This window comes from Monodelphis domestica, chromosome 1, assembly GCF_027887165.1.
Source record: "Monodelphis domestica isolate mMonDom1 chromosome 1, mMonDom1.pri, whole genome shotgun sequence".
In the NCBI taxonomy this organism is placed as follows: Eukaryota; Metazoa; Chordata; class Mammalia; order Didelphimorphia; family Didelphidae; genus Monodelphis; species Monodelphis domestica.
Genome location: NC_077227.1, coordinates 755198064 through 755219811, shown reverse-complemented (window position 1 = coordinate 755219811; position 21748 = coordinate 755198064). Strand labels below are relative to the sequence as shown.

At 58.5% G+C, this 21748-nt stretch overlaps 1 protein-coding gene across 1 annotated transcript in view; it reads right to left on the bottom strand.

The window, feature by feature from the left end:
• Window positions 1–21748, bottom strand: part of VSNL1 (visinin like 1) — a 41723-nt gene that overhangs the window by 5233 nt on the left and 14742 nt on the right. Inside the window, exon 2 of the mRNA XM_056814811.1 lies at window positions 13650–13816. Coding sequence (XP_056670789.1) covers window positions 13650–13811 — 162 coding nt within the window. The 5' untranslated portion in view covers window positions 13812–13816. The remainder of the gene's footprint in view (window positions 1–13649; window positions 13817–21748) is intronic.

Genomic DNA, 21748 nt, shown 5'->3' with positions numbered 1-21748 from the left:
TCCTGCCAGCTTGGGTGCACCGACACCCACGCTTTTATCCCTGGAGATGTCTCACTCTCCTGACAGTGAACCGTCAGGGATTCCTCCTCGAGGCTGTTTTCTATCCCCTTATCACACTGTCATCCATCTGGTGTCCAGACAGACAACATCCAACATGGATAAAATCGAGGTAAAACGGTCTCTCGCACAGTCCCTGATCACTCGGTCTCCCTATCAAAAAAGGAAGTGACGGCCTTCCCAACAGGATCCGGGCGAAGCAAAGAGGTCCATGATCGCCGCTAGCGCTTAACATTGCACTAGAAACTCTAGCTACAGCAAGAAGAGCAGAGGAGGAAATGGAGGAGCCAGAAGAGACACTGAGGAAACCCGACCATCATTCCTTGCAGACAATAGGATGGTATATCTAGAGGATCAACTAAAAAACTCATTGAAGTAATGAATAACTTTAGTAAAATAGCAGGACGCAAAATAAACCTACACGAATCACGAGCACTTCTATTTAGCCCCAACAAAGTTCAATCACAAGAGATAGAAAAAGGAACTTCCATTTAATTTAACTTTGGACAATATAAACTACCTGGGTTGTACCGCCAAGACAAGCCCAGCAACTGTATGGACACCATGACAAAACACTCTTCACACGAATAAAATCAGACCTAAGTAATCAGAAAAATGCTAACTGTTCATGGGTAGGCTGAGCCAACATACTCAAAATGACAACCTTACTTAAATTAGGTTGCCAATTGAGTGTCAAACCAAACTATCCAAAAAGTATCTCCTAGAGGTAGAAAAAATGACATCAAAATTCATCTGGAAGAACAAGAGGTCAAAATATGAAGAGAATTAATGAAGGAGGCATAGCTGTACCAGATCTCAAACTATATTATAAAGTGGTATTCATCAAAACAAACTGTACTGCCTAAGAAATGGGAAAGTTGTCCTGGGTTCAAATTTGGCCTCAGATACTTCCTAGCTGTGTGACCCTGGGCAAGTCACTTCACTCCCATTGCCTAACCCTTACCACTCTTCTGTCTTGGAAGTGATACATAGTACTCATTCTAAGACCAAAGGTGAGGGTTTAAAAAAAAAAAGAAAGAGAAGAGTGGATCAATGGAATAGGTTAGGAAATCAATACATAGTAGATAATGGCCACAATAACCTACTGTGCAGTAAACCCAGAGCTCCAGGCTATTGGGATCCTCACTACGACAGAAACTAGGCAGAGACTAACGGCTCAGCCCAGACACCCCGTTGATCTAGAAATAAAGGGGGACCCCGTAAACAAGTTGGGGGACCAGGGAAAAGCTGGCCCGCCCATCTTAGGGATGAGGGAAGACTTTGTGGCCAAACAAGCCATAGAGAACACGGCAAGAAGTGAAATGGATCACTTCGATGACATTACATGACAAAGTTTCTGCATAAACAAAGCCAATGCAGCCAAGATGCGAAGGGAAACAACAAACTGGGAAAAAATGGAATAGCAAGTCTCCGACAAAGGCCTCATTTCTCAGCTCCAGAGAGAACTGAGCCAAGTTTAGGGGCACACGAAGCACTCCTCAGGTGGTAAATGGTCCAAGGACACGGACAGGCAGTTCTCAGAAGGAGAAGCTATCTCGTCATATGAGGAAATGTTCTCGCTCGCTGTTGATCAGAGAAAGGCAAACCAGAAAAGGAGGCAGCATCAGTCACATGCTACGTGTCCTCCAGGAAGGATGGATGGCCCAGTGAGAAGGATGCTGGCTTCGGAGGACCCGAGTTCAAATCTGAACCTTGATCAAGTCACTTGGCCTCAGTTTTCCCCTTTGTACCCCGTGGGGCGCTGGGGTCACTGGAACCCCATCACCTGGGAGGTGCAGACCATTCTCAATGAGGGGAAGGAAGAAGCTTTGGGTTTGGATTCAGAGGACTTGGATTTGAATCTCTTCGCTGTTTATTACCTGTGACCTTGGCTAAGTCACTTAACTAAGAATAATAAAATTGTTTACAACCCTTTCAGGTTTGCAAAGCATTTCATGTGTTTTCTCAATATATCTTCACAGCGAGGGGGACACTACTAGTATTAATTCCATTTGCCACTGAGGAAACTGAGGCAAATGAACTCAAATGACTTGGCCAGGAACCCTTGGCTAGTAGGAGCTTGAGGTAGGCTTCAGACTTGTCTTCCTGACTCCCGGTCCAGTGCTTTCTCCACTGGGGCACCCTTTGTTGACTCACTGTGTGTCTATAAGATGGGGGAGGGAGGGTGGGCCAGATGGGCCCCCAGGACCCTTAGGGCTCCGGATCCCAGCAGGGTAATTGGCCCAGACACCTCTCGGGGGCAGCAGCTCCCAAGGAAGTCTGTCCGACCCTTCCCTGGGCCTCTGCACCAACCAGGGGGAGCTGGGCTCACTGCCCTTCAGCACCCCCAGGGCGGATTTCTGGGTTTCAAGTTAAGGCAGGTGGGCACCTCTGGACGCTTGGGGGCAGCGGCCACCACCGGCTGGCTCTGGGAGCTCTGACTGCACCCCCAAACCTCCTCAGGGCACCCCAGGAAGCCAATGGCTCCCTGCCTTCCCCTTTCACCTCATCGATGCCAGCTTGGTCCCCAGCCAGAGGAGGGGAAGCCCAGGGGCAGCCCCTGCAAAAGAATGCTCCAAGGCAGCTGGCTCATCCCCTGCTGTCAGCCCCCTTTTACAGGTGGGGAAACTGAGTCCTCAGCTCCTGGGGGAGCTGCAGGGAGCCTGGCCCGACAGGCGGTCCTCTCCAGGAGGGCCCCCACCACAGCCCTGATGGCAGGGCAGGCTGGCCCGGCTCAGGGACTCCCGGTCAGTCCTGGTGCCCCCCCCCCCAAGAAAAGCCTGTTTCTAGCCCATCTGGAGGAGATTCTGAGAGCAGCTGGGAAGACCAGAGCCATAATGACCTCTCCAAGGTCACACAGCCCAGCTCTCTCCATTCCATCACGCTCTGTAAAATGGGCAGATGGAAGGAGGAATGCGGATGCGCAGGAAAGGGAGAAGCGCCAAGGGCTGCCGGAAGCCCTCCGGGAGCTTCCACTCCCCAGAGGGCCCCCGGGCTGAGGCTCTTTCACCCAGAGAAGACTCAGGAAGGGACCCTTCCTGGGGCGGCTTCAGGCATCTCCAGAGAGGGGGATCAGACTGGGACTCTGGGAAGACTCAGACTTGGGCTCAACAGAGGGAAACAAGCCCCAGCAATAGCTGCGCCCAAGGATGGATTATTTCCTTTTGCGGTAGTGAGCGCCCCATCCGGGGACGTCTTCAAGGCTGATGGCCTGGAGCATACATTCCCAGACCAAAAGGACCCAAGTTCCACCTGGGCAAAGCCAGGCATTTTGTGCTTCAGGAAAGAGAACAGGCAGAAGCCGTCATTCCGACTAGATGCTCCCTTTCAACGCGAGCGGGTGCTCTGGATTCAAATCTCCCCTCTCTTCACATTTTCCGGCTGTGTGACCAGGAGCAGGTGATGTTACCCGCAGTGGGCCTCGGTTTCCTCGTCTGTAAAATGGGCACAATGATACCCAGCTACTAACCTTTCAGGGTCCTGCGAGGCATCCATGACGGCGGGCAGAGCCCTTGGAGCAGTAGGGAACTGCCTTCTCCGACTACCAGGCAGTGACCGATGCCGGTGCTGCCGCAGAGCCGGGCTTGGCGGGAGAGGCTGCCGCCCCCAACAACCCGGCAAGCCCTCGGGCCCTTCCTCGAACCCTGCGGCAGACACACCCAGGGCCACTCCCTCGTTTACCAGAGGAAGGTGAAGCCCATCCCGGGCAGGGACTTTGCCCCAGAATTCCCTTCGCCCACTTACAAATTCCGCTCTTTCCACTGCCCCACACGGCCCAAATCGGTACTGAGGCACAAGAGCGGTAAGGGCTAGGCAATGGGGGTCAAGTGACTTGTGCAGGGTCACACTGGAACCCAGGACCGCCCATCTCCAGGCTTGGTTTTCAATCCGCTGAGCCTTTTAGCTGCCACGCCTTCCTTTTACAAGTGGGGGAACTGAGGCCCGGGGAGGCCAAGGTGTTTCCGCCACTCTGGCAAAAGGTGAGCCCTGGCTGCCACCTACGGGGTGGGGGGAGGCTGATCCCTCTCGGGCCAGCACTGATTCCAAGAGGGGCGGGAAGGGGCCCCGCGGGCCTGGACATGCCCCGCCCTCTGAGGATGCTGCCCCTCCCCTGTGCTCGCTTTACTTCCGTCCTCGCCCTCGCCTTCGGATGGCTCCTGTCAGAAAGGCCAATTAGCGAAGCTCCTCCGTCACCTAGCAACCGCCCAAACTGGGTCCTCCTGTCATGGAAACGCTGCTCTGCCCGGGTCCCAGGGGCCGCGCCAGCCCTCGGCCCTCTCCTGGGGGTTGGTCGCTGCTCCCAGCAGCGGGGCGCTCCCGACCTCAGCTCGGACCCCTCTGGCCTCTCCAGAGACAGGGCCGGCCCATGGGGCTCCCTTCCCCCTCCTTGTTTTAACCTGGAACCCAGGAAGTCTCAGGTTCTAGGGCTGCCTCCTCAGACACATCCTGGCCACGTGGCCTTGGACGAGTCCTTTCACTTGGGGCGGATCTCTAAGCCTGGAAGGAGACTGCTGAAGGGGGCAGTGGGAGGGCTTTCACTGGGTCCCTGGAGCATTGGGGGCGGCTTGTTACCATCAGACCCAGAAAATCACACCTGGTGTGCCCAGGAGAAAAGACTCAGCATGCCTTGGACTGTCAGCTGCCTCAGAGTGGACTGGGGCACTCCGAGGAGCTAATGAGCTCCCTGTCCCAGGAGGTGTGCAAGCAGAAGCCAGATGACCACGTGTCAGGGAAGCTGGGGATGGGAGCCCCAGACCCAGACTCAGAGTCTCTTTCAGCTTTAAGTCTACACATGGATGGGAAGTCATAGAGGGAAGAGCTCAGTTTCTCCTAGAATTCCTTCTCATTTTCTTTCTGTACAGAAATGGGTGCATTTGTTGGTGTTACTCAGCTCCCAGGAAAAAGGAAAAATTAAAAAAAAAAATCTCATCTTACTGTCTGGAAAAATAGCCCGGGTTCGGATCTCAGCTCCTCTTCTTTCTACCTGTATTACCTTAGACAAGTCACACTCCTTGGGGTGAAGGCTGGGCACAAGCCCTTTGGGTCAGGGCTGAGGAGGGCGCTGAGAGGCACCCTGAAGTCTCTACTTAAGGTTGCCTTACCAGGGCCGAACGTCTCTGCCCCGCCCCTCCGGGTTCAAAACCTGGGCGTGGGGGGGAGGGGAGCCAAACCAGGCTCTTTCCATGGAACAAATAATGCCGCCGGGCAGCCTCAGCCCAGGAAGAGTCCGCATCCACTGGGAGGAGGCCCAAAGGGAGGCCAGAGGGGAAGGCCGAGGCCGGGAGCCCCTGGGGAGGGCGGCAGGTGTGAATGCGGGGCAGGGCGAAGAGGAGAATCCAAGCAATCCCTCTTCACCTGAGGGAAAGCAGGTGCCTGCCTCGGGCTCTATTTGCATCCCAGGACCTAGGACAGAAGCCTCCGCCGGGGCAGAGGAAGGGCTCCGGCACTAGCTTTTGGCCCTTCCGCAGTCCCTGCCCTCAGCAGAGTGCGCACGTGCCCCGCCGGCTTGGACTGGTCCCAGGGTCTCTGCCCGCGCAGTCAGGAGAGCCCCGCCCGCTGGATGGGGACAGGCCGTGCGCGGCCCCCGGGCGAGAACTCCAGGAAAGCCTGCGCCCGCACGAGCTGCCCGGGCTCGTGCCCTGGAAGCCCCGAGGAGGAACCCGCCTCCCGGCCTTGGCTGCGAGCGCTCCCGGAGGCTGGCACAAGGGCCGTGTCACTCCCCCTCTGAGCCTCGCGAAGGCCCCTCCGCTCAGGACATTCCAAGCCTGGGGATGGGCCCAGCGAAACCGGCCACGGGGGGAGGGGGAGGGGAGAGGAGAGGGCTGCCCTGCGCAGGCCGGCGGGCAGTCAAGCCCAGCTTTGTTCTGAGGGAGGAGAAGGGCGAGCGGCTCTCCTGGTGCTGGCAAGACCTGGCCACTAGGGGGCGCGCGTCCCTGGGGAATGGATGGACGCGCGGGGCTGGGATGGAAGAGCCGGGCGGGCGCCATAAGAACTGGGGAAGCCTGGAGAGACCGCCATGAACGGACGCGGAGGGCAGCGAGCAGACGGGGCGCTCCGGCCGCAGAAACAGAGGGGAGGGCGGGGAGGCGGGACGGAAATGACCGCCACCGCCAGGAAGGGCCGCTGGAGGCTGAGGCGGATCGAAGCTGGCCGCCCCTCTCGAAGGGACTCTCCGAAGGGAAGGCTCTAGCCGCGGGGACACGGAGGGGTCCCCTGCAGAGGGTGGGAGAGGAGCAGAGCATCCCAGGTATGGAGGAGTGCTGGGCCAAAGGCATGGAGATGGGAAATGAAGAGTTGTGTTGGAGGGACTGCAAGGAAGGCGTTCTCCACCCGGGCTTGGCGCTGTCCTTGGTCCCCCACCGATAACGAGACCCTAGTTGGTGCTTGGGAGCAGCGAATTCATGGGCAGCGTCGAAGAGGGCTGTGGCCCTCCGGGTCTCTGTCTCTCTCCCCCTTGTCTGTCTGTCTCTCCCTATCTCTGTCTCCCGCCCCCCCTCCCTGCCTCTCAGTATCTCTCTCCCCCTCTTTCTCTGTCTCTGGATCACGGCGGTGTCTATGGGTGCACTGGAGCAAGGAAGACCTGAGTTCAAATCTAACCTCAGACACTAGCTGTGTGACCCTGTACAAGTCACTTAACCTCTACTGGCCTCAGTTTCTTAGACTGTAAAGTAGGAACCTATCTCCCATTATTACTGTGAGAATATAAAGTGTTTTGCAGTCTTTAGTAAGCTCTAGAAATGCGAGCCAACATTATTATTACTATATTTATTAATACATTTTAAAAAGTTTTCAACTCTTCTCTTCTGCCCTAGACTCAATACTGTGTATTGGTTCTAAGGCAGGAGAGCGGTAAGGGCTAGGCCATGGGGGTTAAGTGACTTACCCAGGGTCACCCAGCTGGGAGGTGTCTGAGGCCACACTTGAACCCAGGACCTCCCATCTCCAACCCTAGCTCCCTATCCACTGAGCCACCTTGCTTTCTTGACTGAGCTGCCGTTTAGTTCCTCTGGGATCTCGGGTGAGCCCCTTCGTCCCTCTGAGCCTCAGCTGCCTCCTCTGTGAAATGAGAGGCTTGGCCTTGCCGCCCCGTCAGTTCCCTTCTAGATCTAAAAAGTCCCCAAAGACTAAGTGGCACTGACCGGGGCTGAGGGGGTCCAGAGGGCCAGGCCAGGGCCGGGAGCCTGGAGGTCCTTCGATCCCTGCAGAACCAGTGGGCTCCCCTCACATCTTACTAGCAGGAGGGAAATGGGCCTCCCGGAGGCTTCCCCCAACACCCAGAAGCCCAGCATGCCCTTTGTCAGCATCACGTCCCGTGCCAGCTGCTGCCACTACAACTGGCTGAGGGGTGAGATGGCTCTCTGGACTTGCTGTGGAAATGGCATTTTGCCTTCCTTCAGGGAGCCGCATCAGCCTGGCTCTCCTGCCAGCACGGAGGCGGGCAGCCCTGCCATCCTTTTAGATTTCCCCCCAAACCCTGCATCTCGGGGGGCAGAGAAGCAGCGTCAGGCCACATGGAGGGAGCTGAAAGCGAGGCCCACTCGTTTCTGCTCTCCCGACCTCGACTTTGTTATCTTGGAAATGGGGACAACATTGGGGGCACCCCGGGTGGGGCAGGGCAGGCTCCTGAGTTTCAGCCGCTTTGCTTCTCTTATTTCAGCCTTGCTGGCTCCCCTAGAACCCCGAGATCCTTTCTTGAGGCCCTTGTGGCTACCTTTGCTTCCCTTCTCTTGGACGTGCCAAGTGGCTTCCTGGCCCCAAGCACCAGCCTTTACACGGATCCCTCTGGGATGTCATCCAATGCTCAGACTGGGTCCAGTGCACCAGCCATCCCTCCCAGCTCAGGGTCCCTGCACATCGGAGGAGGCGCCTTTGCCAAGTCACTGTAGGAGAGGAGCAACGGTCCAGAGCTGAGCACGGAGCCCTTCCACCTCTGACAAGCCAGTGCCCAGGCTTGCTTCTGATGGCAGGGGAGGGCTGGGGGGTGCCCGGCCCCCTCCTGCCCTTCCCACTCCTTGCACATCACTTCCCCTTCTTACCCACCATGAACCTGGCCACGCAGGGACCCCGGCCCTCTGGCTATTCTTCACAGAAGTCTCCCACTTCCGAGCATTTCCCTATGGCAGTGTCCCCCGCCTGGAATGATCTCCCTTCTCATTTTTATCTTCCAAATCTCAGCTAAAACCCCAGTTTCTGCAAGAATCCTTTCCCAGGCTGCCTTGACCCCTCTATGGATTTCCAGGGCGTCCTGCCCAGAGCCTGATGGTGCCGAGCTCTCAACACGGTCTCCTGTCTTTGTTCCTCTCCTTAGACCTGCAGTCCTTGGCATGATGCAGAGGCAGAATGCATGCCCATTATCTCCCTGGTGGGTTCCTCCTCCTGGGCAGTCTTTGGGCAGAGGGTAGAATGCCGATGATTGGCCGTCCATTAGAGCCGGCATTTCAATAATCTTCGAGGGTTTGCCAAGAACTTTATTCACCTCTGACTCACCATATGGGGAAACTGAGGCATTTGGAGTTATGCCAAGTGTGATGCCCAGTCCTGGACTCATGGGGATGCTGGGAGCCTCTGAGGGCTCTTTTCTACCAAGTACTTTTCAGGCCATGAGCCCGAGGGATGAGGCTGCCCTCTGACAAACAGGACGAGAGCCCCAAAGGGCATCTCCTCTTGGGGCAGACCTATTGGCAGAATGATTCCTGGGCACCAGGTGAGAAGCACAGGCATCCGTCCGGCTGCCACCCCCGGAAGACACCCTGCCCAGTGATGGGCCCTTCTCCCTCCTGAAATCACGGGCATTTATGTAGTTGGCACCAAGCCGGTGAAGGGCACAGACTGTTTCCTGGGCTCTTTGTCCCTGAGGCCCCGGGTACAAGGGAACGAGGCTGACACAGAGCTGCTTAATTGAGGCCGTTGGAGGGAATTTAATGGCTGGTCTCCTGTGTTGGAGGGGCATCCCGGGACCAGCTTCACCATCTGGTACCCGGCTCACACTTGGCATCTCCCCAACGTGGAAGGATCTCAAAGCACTTGACAAATGCTCATCCACTGACCATTGCCTGAGCCAGAGATTCACGAGGCAGAGGTAAAGACGGGCATTCCAGGCATGGGTTACCGTCAGTGCCATGGCGTGGAGGCAGAAGAGGGAGAAAGGGAGTTGGGCTGAGTCATGGGATGAGGAAAAGGAAAGGCTGGAAAGGTAAGTTGAGGCATGTTTGTGAAGGGCTTCCGAAGCTCTCCAGAGAGCCTGGTCCAAGGTCACCGGGCAAGGCAGCTTTCAATGATGCTAAGGACAGTGTTTGCCCACTTGGGATGCTGGTGGGCCCTGCCTGGCACGACTCCTTTCTCCGTGAATAAGAACCCCAGATTCTTCCTCGAACTCATGCCCTGAGCCAAGCCCTTTCCCAAGGATGCTCCCAAACACCACCCTCCCCTCTGGGCTTCGGGCTGTAGGGCCAGCCCCGGCACTGCCTCCTCTGCCAGCGCGTCCTCCTCCGCAGGGCACCTCTGACAGAACATCGCCCCCAGGAAGCTGGCACTGCTCCGGAGAGTTGCCCTGGCTTCTCCCCCGGTTCTCCAAGAGATTGGCCTGGTGGGTCCCGGCCCATCGGGGTGGCCCTGCCAGAGGCCGCCTCCAAATCTGGGCCCGATCCCTAGCAGGGCATCTCTCTGGAAGGAAAGAAAAGGCTGGCATCCCCGGCCCATGCTGCCAACTGCCTGAGGCTCCCGGAGGGCCCAGGAGCACGAGAGCGGGACGTGGGTGCAAATCTTCCTGTTCGGGGAAAGGTTGGAATGAAACGAAGGGAAATGAAATGTTCCTCTTCCCCCACTTCTGACCGTCAGGACCTTTCCGCACCCTCCGGTGCTTTTATTCTCATCTCTGTTCTGCTTCCTCTTTGTCAATTTCTTCAATTCATTTAAATCATTAAAACTCTCCGAAGAATGAAGCTCTTCATAAAGCACCTCCTGTGCGCCAGGCACCGGGGAGGAGGCGGCAGACAGGAGGGGGTCCTCCTCAGTGGCGTTTCCAGTCTACACAGGAAGACGTCTCTGTGCTGTAATGATGTAGGAAGTGGGGGAGAACAATGGGCAACTGAGGAATCGGGAGAAGCCTTGTGTGGCAGGTGCCCGATCGGCCTAGCAGGGCAGTTGCCACGGCACGCATGAGGGGTGCCAATGATGCCCTACGAGGGCGTGGAGGGTGTGTGCCAAGGCAGTGCCAGTCCAGAGCGGTAAAGGATCCCCGGCACGCAGGAGGGGGACGTGGACCTGTGAGGGGGCCCGTCTTCACCACATGCCCTGGTGGTCTGAAGAGACCCAGAAGAAAATAGGCGGCCCGGTCTGGTCTCTGATCTTTTCTGCCCTCCTCCGCTTCCTGCCTCCCTCCATCCACCTCCTTCAGGATGTGAGCCTGGGGCTTCCCTCAGGGAAAAAGCCGCCATCCGTCTGTCCGTCCTCAGAGAATGTGAAGGAGCCTCGCGGAAGCTGGCATTAAATCCAGCAAGAGTGAGAAGCCTTGTTGGAGAAGAAGGAAGGAAGCAAAGCACCTACTGTGCGCCAGGCACCCCGCGAAGCACTTGAAGCCTGGGATCCTTGCCCGCAGCCCCGTGGGGTGGCTGCTCCTATGGTCCTCCTTTTACAGATGAGGACATGGAGGCAAACGGGTGAAATGGCCGGCCGGGTGTTACACCCCCAGTAAGTCCTGAGGCAGGATCTGATCTCAGGTCTTCCTGACTGGGAGCAGAGCTCAGTCCGCGCCACAGAGCTGCCTCCAATGCTCTGTTTGTGGCTCGAACCTTCGCTCTTCCCGACTGTGTGGCCTTGGGCGAGCACTTCCCCGCGCCCGGCACCACTTTCTTCCTGTGCCTCGGCCCCACGACGCCTCCCTTCCTGTCCACGTCCCGGCCTTCGGGGCGAGCGAAACCAAGAACACGCCCTTCCTTGGCTCGAGCGGCTCCGTGTCTGCCCCAAACGCGCTTCCCTCTTCTGAGCGTGGTCCCGAAGCCCTTTCTCTTGCCGCCCTCCAGACTCCTCCCCCAGGCCGCGCCCTGCTTGGACCTCCCACCCGCCATCTCCCATCTCCAAGCCGGGCCCCACCAGCTGCTCCGCCGACCCTGGGCTGGGCACAGACTGTCAGCCGCCCTCGGGCGACCAGGCTCCCGAGGGAGGAAGGACGGCGCGCCGCGGGGCTGAGAGGGCGGCCAATGGCGCCAGGAGGGAGGGCCAGAGCTCGGCGCCATCTGCGGACGGCCTCTGCCTGGGTGTCCGGAAGGGCCCGGCACCGGCCGTGCTGCTGACCGCGGGGGGGCAGCAAGGACCGAGCCCCCGTCCCGGCTTTCAGGCGCACCCCGAGGTGGCGAGGCTGGAGGACAGCCCGGACAAGGCGGCACCCACAGGCCGCCCCGGGAGGAAGGCTCACAGGGCGGGCCGGGAAGAGCTCAGAGAGGGGGAGATTTCAGCGGCCTCCGAGGAGGCCCGGAGACAGGAGGGCCGACTCCGGCCTCAGCGGCCAGCTTGGGCCAGTCCCTGGCGGCCTCTCCAGCAGAGCTCGAGGCCATGGAATGAGCGACACACCCCATTGGCTCCTCTGAGGGTCCAGACAGCTATAAGGAGGGCAGGTGGCCTGCTCAGGGGACAGAGGGTGGGGCCTGGAGACTGAGGGCCGGGTTCCAATGTGGCCTCAGGCGCTGCCCCGCCGGGTGACCCTGGGCCAGTCACTTACCCTCCACCGCCCAGCCCCTACCACTCTTCTGCCCTGGAGCCAGCACAGTCGTGATTCTAAGCCGGAGGGGAAGAGCCCATGGGAGGGAGGCCCGGAAGGCCGCCTGGAACTGGTTTTCTGCTTCGGGAAACGTCTGGAGGGAAAGGGGAGACCTCATACAGGGCCCAGCTGACCGCCCTGGCAGGGGGCTTGGAGATAAGGCAGAGCAAGTCCTCGTCCTTCCCAGGACGTTGCAGAGGAGGTCCCGAGGCTTCCGTCTGCCCCTCCGGGGGCACCTGCTGCTGCTCTCGGTCATTTCCGGGAATTTATGCTCCCCCTTCCTGGGCTCTGGCTCTTGGCTGTCCCTAATAATGTCTGTCTGTCTGTCTCCCTCCCTCTCTCTGTGTCTCTGTGTCTTTCTCCCTCTCTCCCTCTCTGTCTCTCCCCATCCCTCCCTCCTTCCTCTCTCCCTGTCTCCTCTCAGGGCATCTCTTCTGGGCTCAGCTGGTGTCCTGGGTCCTCCCCTGTACTGGAGCCCCTCCTGGGGGTCAGAGAACCCCTGTGGCTGTTCTTGCTCCGGGCAGGGTGGCCCTTCAGCTCTCACAGCCGCCTCCTCGTGCCTTGATCCAGGCTGGCTGGTGCTTTCAGCAGGCCAAGGATCCGGGGCTGGCGGGCCCTTAGGAGCAATGAAGCCCATCCCCCCTCTTCAGATGGGGAAACTGAGCTCCCTGATCCCCCACAGCCTCTCAGGGCCACCCCTGCTATTCCTCTGCCAGAGGCTTCCATGAGAGCTTTTCTGCATGTCCAGGTCCGCCCAGGTCGCTCCCCTCCTGATGGAGCTGCCGTGGCTCCCCAGTGCCTGTGGATGCGGTGCAGACTCTGTCTGCTGTCCAGAGGCCTCTGGCCAGGCCAGCCTCCCCTCCCAGCACAGGCGCCTCCCCAGCCTCAGCTGGGCTCTCCAGGCTCCGCCTCGGGCCTGCTGGGAGATGGGCTGGCAAGGGCTGGCCGGAGGCTGCCGGGAGGGAGGGAGGGAACAGCCTGGACACCCCGTCCGGCCAGTCCTGCCGGTGGGCCCAGAGGCTGTCCCGGAGAGAGGCAGGAGGCAGCTCCGGCCTGGGGGCTCCCTGGGAGCTGGACGAGCGGCACCGTGTGGCCAACAACGAGGCAGACAGAAAAGACGCCCCACGGGCTGGCGCCGGGCAGTGGGAGCCCCCGTCGGCTGCTCTGGTTCCTGTGGGGGGAGGCCAGCCCAGAGGCCAAGCCGGCCACGAGCCACCCTGACCACTTCCTCAGAGCTGGCTGGAGGCGTCCCCTTTCAGGCTCATCCTCCCATTCCCCAGGCCAGGGCCTCTGACCCGTCTACACGAGCCTGTCCACCTCCCTGCCCTCTGTGGCCACTATGGGCACCCTCGGGACAAGAGAAGCCTTCTGTCCTAACCCCCATTTTACAGAGGAGGAGACTGAGGCACTTGGAGGGGAATTAGCAGGACTCGCACCCCGGGTCCCTCTGGCCGGAGCAGGAGGTGCCCAACTTGGCCCCTGACCTGTGGGTCCTGTCAGTGGGTAGCCCCCCTTACCCTGAGGGATCCCCCAAGATAGAGCCAGTGGGGTTCAGCATCCACTTGAGGCTTCCCCCACCACAAGGCCAGACACCACATCCAAGCCACCAGGCGGCTCCCAGCCCCCCCCCCCCCAGCTCAGACATCCCCTCCCAGCCACCAGATTCCCTCCCCACCCCCACCAGCTCAGACATCCCCTCCCAGCCACCAGATTCCCTCCCCACCCCCACCAGCTCAGACATCCCCTCCCAGCCACCAGAACACCCCCCATGAGCCCAGACGCCCCCCCCAGCCCAGACGCCCCCCCAGCCCAGATGCCCCGCCCCAGCCGGACGCACCTTGACGTAGAGCTGCTGGAACTCCTCGAGGTTGAGGCGGCCGCTGGGGCAGTCCTTGAGGAAGCCCTTGTACCACTGCTTGAGCTCGTGCTCGTTGAACTCGGTGCTCTTCACCAGGTCCTCCATCACCTCCGGGGCCAGCTTACTGTTCTGCTTGCCCATGGTGCCTGTGGAGGAAGGACCAGCCGCCTGAGCCCCCTGGCTGCTGCCCACCTCGGGCTGGCGGCCTCTGGCCACGAGGGAGCCCTCTCAGCCTCAGTTTCCCCCCCTGTAAAATACAAGGACGGGACCCAAACTGTGACTAGCAAAAGGTGTCCAAGAACAGCCGAGGAAACTCCTTCCTCCTTAGGGAGATGAGTGGGGGGCCCAGGGGCCCTGAAGGGTGCCTCCACTGCCTTGACCTGGAGGAGGGAATGGGGGGGAGAGGGCCCCCCACCCAGGGCTCTTTTGGTCCCAGCCAGACTCCCCCCAGCTTAGCCCCAGGACACACCAGCCTCCTGAGGCTGCTGTCCGCAGAGGGCCCTGACTCTCCCCAGGGAGGGTCCTCGATGGGGGGGCTGCCAAGGGGACACCCCCAGCCCCTCCTGACGGCCCAAAGGGAGCCCCAGACGCACACCCCAAGGCCATTTGAGCTTCCTGACAAGCTGAGCCTGGAAATGGGCCAAGGATTAAAGCGTACTCCATCAGGTGCCCAGCCTGGGGGAGGCAGCACTTGCACCCAGCTCTTGCTGCCTAAGGCCTGTCAGCCCTCCTGCCCCTCTCCCAGAGCTCACCACAAGGTCAGTCTCTTGGTGGATGGTGGCTCCAGGAGGCCTCCCTCATTATTCCCATTTTACCAGCTGAGCAAACAGGCTGCATCATGGGGACGTTGCTGGGGGATCAGAGTTTTGGGGTTCCTGCTCCCCCCTTGCCTAGGCCATCTTCTCTGCCTGAGGGCCACCCCTGACCATCTGGCCCAGTCCCTCCCTTTAAATATGGTGGAGGAATGGGGATCAGACCATGGAGCCGGGAGGTCTGGGTTCTAATCCTGCTGAATCTTTGGCTCTGGGGCCTCAGTTTCCTCATCTGTAACATGAGCAGGAGAAGGAATGGCAGACTAGCATCTGCCAATAAAACCCCCAACAGGGTCAGGGAGAGGCACAGCTGGACAACCATCCTGTGTGTGCCATAGTCCTGGGTTCAAATCCCATCTCTGACCCACCCTGGCTGTGTGAGCTGGGAAGTCCCTGCTCCTCTCAGGGATGACTCTGGAGGCTGGGAAGGGGCTGCCTGGGGAGCCCCATCTTGGACCCTCCCCTGGTTGTCTGGAGGCTCCAAGGAGGGAGGAAGTGGACGGGACAAACGTGGAAGTCTCAGAGGGGTCGGGGTGAGCTGGTGGGGGGTGCCTCCATTTCCTTGGTTGTAAAATGGCGCTGAGAAAGCCTCATTGGGGAGCAGAAATCTCTCCCTGGAGGGAGGTAGAGGCTGGGGCGGGGAGGAGGTGCGGGTTCCCCTAGGACCAGACAAGGCAGAGCTCGGAGCTTGCTGCATGCCCGTGAGCCAGAGGACTGAATATTCTCTCGGTGGCTTCTCCTGGAACGGTGGGGAGGGACAGGAGACCCCTGGGCCGGCCGGGCCTCCCATCTGTGAGCCTCCCTGCCCACCTTAGAGCTGGGGAAACTGGAGGAGGGGGAGGGACCCTCCCAGGGGGCAGAATGGCCTCATCATACAGCAGGGCCTCCTGTCCAAGCTTCTGGCTTCAGGTATGGCTTCCCCACCTGGCTGGAGAAGAGACACCTGGGAGCTGTCGCTGCCTTTCTAGAAGACCCTGACAACAGCGTCGGGGCCCCTCGTGGAGGCCGGCCGGCCAAGGCTGTGCTGGCAGAGTGTGTGCCCGGCCTTGTTTGGCTCCTCTGGAATGCCAGCTCCTGCCTCCAACGGGCACCAGGCCTGAGTCACGTCCCCTGACGTCGTTGCCATCTCCTTGTCACGGCATCCAGGCCGTGGAACAAAACATTTCATTGTGTCTCCCGAACTGTCTTGGAGCTCACAGGGACAGCGCCAAGGCTACGGGGCTAAAATTAGACCCGATTCGGCTGGCTCTGCCCGCGGGCCTCCCCTCCCTCAGCCTGCTGGCTCTCCTGAGTAGGGAGGGCTGCCAGCACAGCCCCCCACTCGCCCCCAACACTCCCTGCAGACCCCAGGGAAGAAGAGGCCTGCCCTCCTCCCGGCACTCTCGAGTCATCCTCAGGAAATTGGACCTGGGAGAGTCGAGCAAGAGCCACAGTCTTTCCTCTCTGACCTTCAAGGCCCCTGGCTGCCCAATGAGGGGATGGGCCAGCTGGGGCTTCCATCCTGTCAAAGGTCTCTAGAGCTCCACCACAAAAAAGATGGAAGAAGAGCCACGGCCCGGGAATTCTTTAATGGGAAAAAGGTACATTGGGTCAGCCAGGGGCCCCAGCCTGCCAACTCCAGTCTTGATCTCCCATCCATCCTTCCATCCATCCTTCCATCCTTCCATCCATCCATCCTTCCTTCCTTCCATCCATCCATCCATCCATCCATCCATCCATCCATCCTTCCTTCCATCCTTCCTTCCATCCATCCATCCTTCTGTCCATCCATCTATTCATCCATCCATCCATTCTTCCATCCTCCATCCATCCTTCCATCCTTCTGTGCATCCCCACAACCCCCCCTGGGCCTCAGCCTCATCCTCCATCTGCCTGCCCCAGTCTCCTTCCCTCCAGGCTGTTGCCAAGAGAGCTTTCTCACTCCAAGGCCTCATCATCTCACTCCTGTTTCCCATCCTCTGCTGCCTGGAGAATAATGTCCAGATGGCTTGCTGTGGCCTTCAAGGCTCCTGCAGACCTTTCCCATCTTCTCCCCACTCCCTGCTCTGGTCTGGCCCCAGTGAAGCCTCCGCTGTCCCCTGAGCCTGTACTGCCTTTGGCCTCCTTCCTGGTCTCAGAAGGGCCTTCTTACCCAGCCTCAGTCCCAGAGGTGAGGCTCAGATGCTGCTCCACCCTGTGAACCTTAAAAATTCTCAGACCTACTTCATAAGGTTAGGATTGTAAACCTTAAACATTCCCCATTGGGACCATTCCCCAATTGGGCAGTGAAGCTACTTAGATCAGGAATGTGAGAACTCACCTACTTGAGTCTGCCCTAGGGAAAGATAAAGTTGTAAACTTTGCTGAACAATGAAAAGTACTTAAACCCATACTTATAGTAGGTCAAAAGTTCTTAAGCCAGGCCTATTTTAGAACTAATACAAAGGGGTGCTAAGTACCTATAAAGGTCAGGCAACTTGTGAACTTACAAGGAGCAAAGAGGTGAGAACTTACTCAGAGATTCTAGTCTACTCAGGTGTGAACTAAGAATGGGCTGTCCTTTGGAAACCGTCTACTGTGATTGGTAGATATAAGGACTTGGGGGAGGTGACATAGGAGAAAATGCCCTTTAAATAGGAGCTCAGATTCATTCAGAGGGCCATTCAGATTGAGGGTTGAGCTGGTGGAGGCAGCTGAGATGGAGCTGGCCTGCTGTCACTAGAATCCTTGCTTGGACAGATCTTGTGGTGAGTGATTAAGGACTGACTGATCTTTCTTTTAGGGCTTAGGCCTGGGCTGGCCTATCCTTTTCTCATTATTCCCCTTTTTCTCTCTTTCTCTCCTTTTCTTTAATTCCTCATTTGTATGAATTAAAATCTCTATAAAACCCAGCTGACTTGGGTATATTCATAATTGGGAATATTTCCCTGGCGACCACCTTATATTTGATTTTAAAACCCAAGACACTGTAGTGAAACATATTTCTGTGGTCAAATTTACTCACCCTCTCTTATATCTACTACAATTTATATCTTCCACTATTTTAATCACTACAGTTTATGGCCTCAACTATTTTAATTATTACAACCCTCAGCAGCCTGACCTGGGGCCAGTGGCCACTTCCCCTCAGCTGGACTAGATGACCCCCAAAGGAGCCTCCTCCCATCTCTCCTGGAGATGCGATTCTCCCAGTGCTCCCTCCCAATGCCCTGAGAGGAATAAGCTCCCCACAGTGGCCCTGGGTGGAACATGGAGCCCTGAGGATGTCCATTTTACAGATGAGGAAACTGAGGTTGTGAGCCAGAGAGGGCAGGAGGGCCTCCCCCACCTCTCTAGGCCTAGGAGCTCCTGGACTTTGGGAAATATTGGGAGCCCTAAAGCAGCCTCTGAAAAGGAGTTGCTGCGACCCTGTCTTCCCCGGCAGAGGAAGGAGCCCAGGCGCAGCACCCAGCAGAGAAGAGCGGAGGGAGAGACCCACCGGAGCTCAGGGAGGAGAAGGTCCTGGGTGTTCCCTCCAAGGCTTCTCAGAGACAGGATGAGAGAGAGGAAAGGGAGTCTGCAGGATGCCACGGCTCCAGAGTCAGGCCTGGAGACCTGAGGGCCGGGGTTCAAATCTAACTTCAGGCACTTCCTAGCGGTATGACCCTGACCCAGTCACTGTCTGGTCCTCCCGCTTCTCTGCCCTGGGGCCGATACTTGGTGTAGCTTCCGAGCCAGCAGGGAAGGCTCTGGAGAAAGAAGGACAAGATGGCGGCAGCTCCCCCTCCTTGTTTGTTTTCCTCTCTGAGCCCCGGCTCTGGACTTGGGGGCCCCCTCAGGACGGCTTTCCCTGGGACTCCTCCGCACTCCCAGCCTGGCCCGGAACAAGATCCGTCCGCAAAGGGCTTCTCAGGAAGCTGGCTGGGCCCCTTGTGCCCGGTGTGAGGAGGACTGCTGGGGGTGGGGGATGCGGTGGGGTGAGGCTCCCTGACCAGGAGGGAGTGGGCTCAGCACCAAGGAGAGCTCCCTGAGGGCCCCAAGCCTGAGCAGTCTCTCCAGAGCCCCTCTGGGAGTCTGAGCTGTGGTGGAGTGAGCCTCCCGGCTCTGGCTGCTGTCGCTCTTACTGGCTGGGGAGGAGGTGAGCGACAAGGGAGGGGGACGGATGTGGGGCACTTTCCAGACCCCCCAACAGCACCTCCATGGCGGCTGGCCTCCCCAGAGAAGCCCCTTCTCTAGTTTTCTTCCGCGGTGGAGCAAGTCCTAGACCCCAGTGCTCCTCGGACCCCTTCTGCTGCCCCTCCACTCTTCCTCAGCACAGCCTCAGCTGTGGGGCTTCGGGGCCCCCCAAGGCTGCCCAGGGCATCTCCTGCACTTTCCAGGCACCGGGACACAGCGAGAGGGGCTACGAATGCCAATCGAGACCCAGGAATGAGGCTTCACAGTCTGCAGAGCACCAGTCATCCTTTTTGTCTGCCAAGGGTTATTCCCATTTCCGAGATGAGCACGTGGAGGCCCGACTCCACCCTGGACCCAGCGCCAAGCCCGGAGGCATTTCAATCCCTCTGATGTTTTCGAGGAAGAGACTCCCATTTATCCAATTAGGCTAGAGCCCAAGAGCGAAGAGCCTGCGGAAAGGAGGAGGCCTCCCAGGGGCCACCAGTCCACACGAGGAAACTGAGGGATGGGCGAAGCCCCGGAGGAGAAGGCTGAGAGGCTGAGGGAGGACGAGCCTCGGGACAGTCTGGCCATCCTCTGCCTTCCTGTGTGCGCCGGCGCTTCCCGAGGCCAGGAGTGGCGAACCTCTGCGGACTATTTTACAGCGGCAGAACCCGAGTCTGAGGGGGTGATTTCACACCGTGCTTGGGGAGATCGATGACAGCCCCCTCCTTCCCCGATTGGGCAGCCCCTTCTCTCCCCAGCTGGCCGGGAGCTTCTGACATGTCTGCTGTCCGGGCACCCGCGGGAGCTTGGCGCCTCTTTGGGCCGGATGCAGCAGGGTGGCTGGAGGTGCACAGATGAGAGAATGCCACCAGGCAGAGGTGCGGCGCCAGTCACTGACCACAGGCAGCCCCCTGTGGAGAACCGCCTGGCTGGGGGGTGGGGGCTGGTCTGGCCCCAGAGGAGCGACTGCCCTGATCCTCCAAGACGCCGCTCTGCGAATGGGCTCGAGCCTGCTGCCCCGTCCTAGAACCTTCAAGGCCATCTTGCCAGCGGCCCCAGCCTCCTCTTGTCTCTCCGGCCTATCGCAGAAGGACGGTGAGGCGGCCACAGATGGCTCGGCCCCCAAGGACAGGTTTAGAGGAAAGAACGCAGGCTCGGAGCCCGAAAACCTGGGTTCGAGGTTGGGCTCCCGCTCGAGGCCTCTCCTGGGAGGAGCAGAATGACGTGGGCTCTCGAGATGGGGCTCCATCACGGGGTCCCAAAGCCCATTCGGGCACCACGTCCCTCAAGGAGCCATGCCCTGAGCGCCTCTGTGGCTCATGGACACACCGGAGAAGGCAGTTTGGGGAATGGCTCTCCCCTTCCCACAATGTCTACATTCGCTGGGGAGGGCAGGATAGGCTTAAACTGGATAGCCAAGAAGAGTCAAGATGGCGGCCACAGAGAGGGGAACACCCAGGCAGATGAAGTGGGTAACGGGAAGAAAGGCAAGAAAGAAGTTTGTCCAGTCTGTGCCAAGCACTTTAGACATACCAGACCATTTGATTCTCACAACAACCCTGAAAGGGAGGTGCTGTTATCCCCATTTTAGAGGAGGCAGACTGAAGTTAAATGACTTGCCCAAGGTCACACAGGCTGGAGTCAGGACGCCTGGGTTCTGGTCTGACCTCCGCTGCTCCCTCTGGGGCTGCTTCCCCCAAGACAGACACGCCGGAGGAGTGGGAGCTCCACCAAGAGGGGGGCCCTGTCCACGCTCTTGGGGCGAGCCTGGGGCAGAGATGGGGAGCGGGAGCACGAGGTCCCTGCCCCGGGGGTCCAGGGGGAGGAAGGCCTCTGTTCAAAGAGGAGGCCCCGCGGGATGACCCAGAAGGGGAGCAGGATGCCCAGGGCTTGGGGTGAGCAGATCTGGCACCCCCTTTAGGAGCTGTGTGGTTTGGGTCACATTCTTCCCTTCTCTGTGCCTCAGTGTCCTTATCTGTAGAATGCAGCGTGCATGGTCTGTCTCTGAGCTGGAATGAATCCACTCTGTTTGGCCCCCCCATTTCTATCCAGATCTACCCCCACCTTCTCATGGGGGGTTTACAAGTCACCCCTCAACCCCATATCGGTGAGCCTCCAGCCTGCCTGCTCCTCTGGATGACTCCAGCCCCTCCTAATAGGTTTCCCTGGGCTCAGCTTTCTTCTCTCTCTCCCTCCCCATAGCGGCCAAAGCAACATCCCCAAGGGGAGCCTAACCACCACACCTCTGCTCAAGAACCTTCAGGGGCTCCCTATTGCCTTGAGTTAAAAACACAAACCCCGCTGTTTTTGGCATTCAAACTCCTTCCCAATCCAGTCCCAGGTTGTTGTCTGCAGCTCCTCCTGAACGTCACCATCCAACAAAACTGCCCCGTTGGCCATCTTCCAACCAAGACATCTCATCTCCCACCTCCAGGCTTTTCCATGAGCTTCTAACCAAACTTGGAACACATTTCCTCTCCTTTCTACTTCTCAGAATCCCTCATTTCCTTTGAAGCTCAGCTCCAGCCCACCTCCTGCAGGAGGCCTTCCTGGATCACCCCCCAGCGGCAAGACCTCCCTGAAACTCATCCCCAAAATATTCTGCACAGACTTCATCTTTATTTCTCGAATCTCTGTTGTTTCTCCTTAAATAAAGTGAGTTCCTTGAGACCAGGGACAGCTTCCAGTTTCCTTGTGTATTCTGGGCCAGCACATAGTAGGTGCTCAATAAATGGTTGTTGAGCAACTATGCAATAGACTGAATGATGTCCGCCTTCCATTTGGTTCTGTGCAAAGATTTGTGTGTGCCCATGCCATGCCCCTGCCTGCGGGCGAGACCTGACAAGCTGGCTGTGCTGAAGCCTGCGGTGCGCGCTGGGCACCGTGCCAGGTCCGGGCACACACAACTGGAAAGAGGATTCTTCTCCTCCCTGGCACCCAAGAGACAACAGAACTGCCCTGACTCAGACGGCCGGGGAGAAGGGTCACCCTAGGAAACGTTTAACAACTGACTCCCCGGGGGAGAGGTGCTGATTGCACGCTTAGAATTGGAATTATTGGCATTTCCTCCATCACTTTCTTAGGACTCAACAATCAATAAAACTATAAATCAAATCCTGAATCACCGCCGGCAGCTGAGGGGTAAAT